General features: G+C 35.1%; 1 protein-coding gene across 1 annotated transcript in view; it reads right to left on the bottom strand.

The window, feature by feature from the left end:
* GPC6 (glypican 6) overlaps positions 1 to 6,658 on the bottom strand; it is a 1,343,320-nt gene that overhangs the window by 88,396 nt on the left and 1,248,266 nt on the right. Inside the window, exon 6 of the mRNA XM_012647356.1 lies at positions 2,854 to 2,997. Coding sequence (XP_012502810.1) covers positions 2,854 to 2,997 — 144 coding nt within the window. The remainder of the gene's footprint in view (positions 1 to 2,853; positions 2,998 to 6,658) is intronic.

Here is a 6,658-nt window from a genome sequence, read left to right as displayed (position 1 = left end):
GAAGTTATTACCACAGGTACTAATTTAAATGGTATTAAAAAGTAACTCTCCAAGAGCTTTATAGCTGTTTTCATTTTGGCAAAAGCGGTAGGGTGACCAGAGTATTCTTTCAATGCTGGCCTTTGAATTTGGAATATTTTGTCTGCTGAGATACTTTGAGAAATTTTTTTTAATTATCCTCCTTTTCTCAAATACATGCTTCTTATAAATATTCAGGATATACCTTTTCAGGGGAAAATTAAAACAGGAGTAGATAACAGGAGACTGATTTATAGTCTAAATAGGCTGTAATGGCTTAGAGAGCCATCTGGATGGAGTGCTGATGTCTGCTTCTTGAAGATGAGCAAGGCTGACTGCTGCACAGCAGTCTGGCCAAGGGCAGCTGCTCCACCTTTCCATGTTCAGAGCTATAAAGAACCCTCAAAGGGAGGAAGGCTTTGGGGAAGCCAATGGCTGCAAACAGAGACTGTGATATTAGCTTCAGGCCTAGCTTGTGTCTCCCAGTGATAACCCTGGCACAGCTCCTTTTGATGTGGAGACAGCCCCTTGCTCTCAGGAGCTGAGCAAAGTGGGCTTATGGCTGGCTGTGAATTATAAATCATTTATTCTTACACTTTGGGAAGGGATCGGAATTTAATAAAACAAAAAAGTCAATAAAACTGCAATATTCACTTACAGAGCCTGAAGCCACACCTTTGAGGAAGTAAATACTACATACCGTCAGAGAATGTTTTAGATTAAAATCGGGTTGTTGATTTGAATTCCTATGCACTGAGTCTGATCTTCGGATTTTACTCATGATCATATAATTAACTACTACCAATTATTTTCAGAAAAAATGGATTAAATATATGTTTTTTGGAGGTTCACAAAATAGAAGATCTTCATTTAGTTTGCTAGTTGCCAATACTCTTCAAGACCCTTATATTTGGAGCATTTTGAATATTACCAATGACGGTCCTTTATAAAAGGTTCAAATCCCAATTTTCATATCAGTCAGATTTTAAACATCATGTGAAATGCTCAAAGTATTGATGTTTTATTTAGTTTGTGTTAAACTGCACAAACATTGTTGTCTTGAGGAACATTTTTCTTGCTCTACTTCCTCTTAAAGGGTGTGTGTTTATTTCTCCTGGGGATAAGAGAAAACTGTGCTTCTCTTTTTCAAAGGGAAAAAAATTAATTAGCTGTCACAGATATCATTATGTTGTTCAAATTTCATGCAATTTTAACTAAGTGCACAATGTACCCTAGTTCTTTTTTTAAAATTTTGTTTTACTGTGGCAAATGTATATAACATGAGATCTGCCCTAACATATTTTTAAGTGTCCAATACATACAGTATTGTTATCTACAGGCACAATGTTGTACATCAGATTTCTAGAACTTATTCCTCTTATGTTGTACCTCAGCTCTTAAATTAGATTTTACAAAAATTCAGAAAATCCTGAATTATTCCAATAACTAAGTTAGAGCCAGCTAAAATGGGCAAAAAAGGATCAAACCCATACTCACCATTTGTACTTCTGGTTTGGTGGAATCTAATTGTTTGTTTAAAAGAAATCTAATTGTTTGTTAGATCATGGAATCTAATTGTTTAAAAGAAAAATAGTGACTAATTTTAAACTTTCCCTGAAACTGTTATAAAGAACAGATATAAGTAAGGTAAAGTAGAAGGTTGTGATAATTACAAATCTGATACCTTTTCCAAAATCTACACTGAAGTGGGGACTATATTTGCTAATAAATGGTAATAAATTTGCACCAATAATTTAGCAGTTAACAACTCCAATTACCCCTTTATTTTGACACTTCATGGATAGGTCCTTATGTTGTAAAGTACATTTGATTTTTATAGAGAGAACTGCTGAGATGTAGTTACTTCAAGGCTAAACTCAATTTAATCTTATGAGTTCCACACTGTAGAAGGATATTAACTAAAATCATAAAGTAATTTATAACAGTGACTAATAAAAGTATTTTCATAACTAGCATCCTTTGAGATCCCAGTTTATATGACACAATCAGATGTGGTTCAAGTGCTTTATGACCTTAAGGGTTTTAATTTGTTAATTTTACATCAAGATAATTGGCAAAGCAACATTAATAGTATTAACAATTATAGGTATATAAATAGTTTATAGTACTATAAATTGAAGAAATTCAGTGAAAAATAATCAGGTAGTGTTACTATGAAATTATGGGTTTTAATTTTTTTATAGTAAAATTTGGTTTTTAAAACATATTCGAAAAATTGTGTTTACCATGTTTATGGTTGTATTCTCCAAATAAACTGCTTTGATGATAGATATCATTCATTCCCCCGACATACATCTAAACAGCTCAAAGAGTGACTACTTCTAAGGATTTCAACTTTTTAAAGACACATGAAGAAGAAAAAATGGTAGTAACATTGATTTGGAGTTTCTTGGCAAAGTCTTTCCAACAGGAAATTGCATAAAAGAAGTCATAATAAAGTTACATTGTATCATAATTGAATAAATAATCATTTTTAGAAAAGAACTGAAGCAGATGAATATGAAATGTGCTATCGTAATTATATTTCTGGAAGAACTGGTAGCTTAGTTTTCAAATTAATATTTCCTAAGAAATATGAAGTTGAAAATTTGGTCACTGCACTAGTGGATTAATAGATATAAGATTTCTTAAATAATCTAATTTATGACCTAAAAGAAGGATCTCATTACTTTCAATATTCTAATTAAGAACAGAAGCAGATATAAGAATGAGAAGTCTTTTATAACCAACTTTTTCAGAATCCCGTAAGTACTTTGAAGAATTGCCTTGGTAACCCGGAACATGTGCCATGCTCATCAATCCAAGAATACTCACCAGTCGGTCCAAGCTTGTGCCTGCAGCAGTTGTTGGTCTTTCCTCAGGATTGTAGGGCCTGAAGCGTGTATTAAAATTTTCAGGAGCTGAGCGGGCAGATCTGAGAGCTGGAGCAGGTTTGGGCTGGCCACATCCCTGAAAGACCTGGACGAACCATTGAAAGGTCAAGAAAGTTATATGAGTTTCCTCCTAAAATCATGATGCTGAAGTGTGCAATGCAATTTCTTTCACATTTCTCATGGAATTTTTACGTTCAATGAACTCTAATTTCAAAATTTAAACAAGTACAACCATTAATATAACAGAATTACCCAGACAAATACAGAGTGACCAACTATATGTTCTGACTCTTAGTTTCATCATATACAGTCAATCCTCATTATTCGCAGATTCCGTGTTTGCGAATTTACCTACTCACTAAAATTTATATGTAGTCCCCAGATTAATACTCACAGCACTTTCATGGACATAGGCAGAGTGGCAAAAAATTTGAGTAACTCTATATGCATGTTCCCAGCTGAGGCTGGAGAAGGTGATGTTCTGCCTCCTTATTTCAGCTCTCATACTGTAAACAAGTGTCTTTTTTGTGGTCTATTTAGTACCACCTTTTCCCCTCACATTTTTGTGCTTTTTCTTGGTGATTTTAATGTTTAAAATGGCCCCGAAGCATAGGGCTGATGTACTGCCTAGTGTTCCTAAGCACAAGAAGGATGTGATGTGTTTTAGGGAGAAAACACGTGTGTTAGATAAACTTTGTTCAAGCCTCAGTTATGGTGCTATGAGTTCAATGCTAATGAATGGACCATACATATTAAATAAGTTGTCCTTAAACAGAAACACACATAAAACAAGGTATGTATTGATCAGTTGACAAAAATGTGAACAGTGGCTTACAGGAGCCTAACCCTATATTTCCTGTAGGAGCAACAGTTCAGTATTTGCTCATTCAGTGTTTGCAATGACTTTATGGAACACAACTACAACCAATAATGAGAATTAACTATATTAAAAATAGGGATTGTAATATTTACTTTATAGGATGATTTCAGGATTAAATGAATTGTATCTCAGACACTCTCATGTACTTGAATTTGGCATTCAATAAACATCAGTTTGAGATTCTTGTTATCATGACAAATGTATTTCATGTATAGCATATAAGGCCAAATAATTTGAATGACTCTCATTTAAATAATGAAAATCTCTACTGGAAGAATTCTTTGAAAACACTCTCTAGAGCAATGATGTAGAACTAGGACAAGCAAGTGTGGATGAAATCCATATAATGACAGTTTCTTCTAATTTTGTTGTTGACAGCTGTTCATGTCACAATTAGGGTTGCTGTGGGAAATCAAACATTTTATTGTAATGATCTTAGGGACTGAGCTGCCAGTTCTTTTCCACAGTGATTTCACTCAGGGTGGTGTGGGGACACTTCCTTTGCTGTTTTTAGAAGCTTTATACTTGGTGCTGGTTATCAAGAGATGATAACTTTACTAGAATTATAGGAAATATAGTAACATTTTCAGGAAATTTCGATGAAGTTTGACTTTATGTTTCTTCCAGTTTTACAGAGGAGATGATTCTTCTCCTAGATCCTTTTTTTCAGTAAACTTTTCAGGACTATTTAGGTGAGCTAATTCTTAACTTGCATGTGTATATTTACAATGCATTCATTCTCGTTTTGTTATTTGATTCTGTGTCGTTTAACTCTAAAATAAGCATTTTTCACCATGCATATTCTGTGATTCCACTGAAGTATGCAGAGAGCTCTTGAGTGTCATTTACAATGACAAATTCCATCTTGAGACATAATTCATTTTGTTTCACTACTGCAGCTAATTTCTCTTTTGTTATATTCAAAAGTTCTCCTTCAACTCAGCATTTTGCAGAGCAGCAGTACTTTGTCTTGGCATTGCTCGAGATTGGTCTTAACACACTATTGATTATTCTTCTCTCACACAATTTCTGAAGTTGATGGTGTAAACCAGTGTGATAAAGATAGTGGGCCCTTTTCTCCCTAGCGCCTAAATCACTTCCCCCTGGCAAGGTCGCTGCTGATGGAGGGCATTAACATTTCCAAAGCTCCAGGGATCTGTTGAGTGTGCTATTTTGGATTGCTTTGAAAATGACAGCTGACTTTTAAAAAATATAAAGCCTGAGGTGAAACAATACTCATGGCATTGCTGAGATTTCAGGAAGCCAGGCACTGAAAGAGTTAACAGATCTTCTTCATTCACCCTCTGGGAAAAATCTGGCTCACCGGATTAAGTTAAATCAAAGGAACATGAATACTCTAAAAAAAATTAGTGTTCTGGGGAGATATCTCATCATAACAGAAAAACTTAAAACTTGCTTGATTTTTTTTTTTTTGGAGGATATTAATTATTACAGAACGTAGGTTAGTTAATGTAGACTGGTAGCATTCTGTTATTTAGGTCAGATTTGGATTTTGAAAATAGCTTTAGAGCAGAAATTGCCAGGTCTGTGATCCAAACTGAAGAAAACACTGACTTCGAATAATTCTGGAAACAACACCTAACTCCATAATCAGGTCTAGACCTACATAAAAATGTGTCACAATAACCTCATATCTTGAAGGTCCCTAAACAGAGATTCTATCATGTCCTTAGAAAAACAGAATTGTCATAAAGAAACTTTTTAGTGTGGAAATTTCAAGCCTAGGGATTTAGTGCTATTTTTCAGAATTTTACAAAACTTAATGAGAACAATTGCAAAGGAGTACCGGAGCATGAACTTGCCCGGTTTTTGCTCAGGAATAATTGAAAACATCTGTAGCAGTCTCATACTAAGAATATGTCTTCCAACATATATCCATCATATAACTTAGATGACTTACAAAATGAAAATTAATAATTTCATTTTTAATACATGTGCTATGGAATATGTGTGTCCTCCCCAAATTCATTAATCGAAACCTAATCACACATGTGATCGATTAGGAGGTAGGGCCTTTGGGAGGTGATTAGGCCTCTGCCCTCATGAATGGGATTAGTGTCCTTACAAAAACAGGACCCAGAAAGCTCCCTTGCCTTGTCCACCATGTGAGGATACAATGAGAAGGTGCCATCTCTGAAACATGATGCAGGCCCTCATCAGACATCAAATCTGCTGGAGCCTTGATCGTAGGCTTCCCAGCTCTTGGAACTGTGAGAAATAAATTTCTGCCATTTATAAACCACCTAGTTTATGGCATGTTGCTATAGCAGCCTGAACAGACTAAGACAACATACAATCTGTTAGCCAGAAAAAATACATTTTAAAATATGGGGTTCATGGAGTGGGCAACAAAAAGAAATTCTTATGCAGAAAATTTGTACTGTCTCAATTTTCTGAGTTTGCTATAGCAGCAGTATACTTAGATGAAGGCTTATGAGGTTCCGGGCTGAGTTAGTATGAAAGACCAAAGAACCTTTTCCTTGGTGGCCTGAATATGCCAATATTTTATATTTTGAATAACAGAAAAAACAGATGAGGAACAATGTGATGGAAAGGGCCTTAGACTACATGAGAGTCAGTAGGTCAAGTAAGTCATCTGGGCTGGAGGTGTAGATTTGGATCAGTAGCCTGACGATGGTATTTAAAACCCCGAAATTGGTCGTGTTTACCAAGGGAAACTTTATAAATAGGGGGCAGATGGATGGGACTGAGGACAGCCCAGTGCCATGCCAATATTTGCGGAGTCTTCTCTGAGCCTCAATCTCCTCCTCTGTCAAATGGGAATAATATTATTGATATTACTTATATCAGCATAATTATATTGATTTTATATCAATTGATATTT

Source organism: Propithecus coquereli, unplaced genomic scaffold (assembly GCF_000956105.1).
Source record: "Propithecus coquereli isolate 6110/MARCELLA unplaced genomic scaffold, Pcoq_1.0 Scaffold262, whole genome shotgun sequence".
Classification (NCBI taxonomy): Eukaryota; Metazoa; Chordata; class Mammalia; order Primates; family Indriidae; genus Propithecus; species Propithecus coquereli.
Note: the sequence above shows the minus strand (reverse complement) of the source record. Positions and strands in the feature narration are given on the sequence as shown.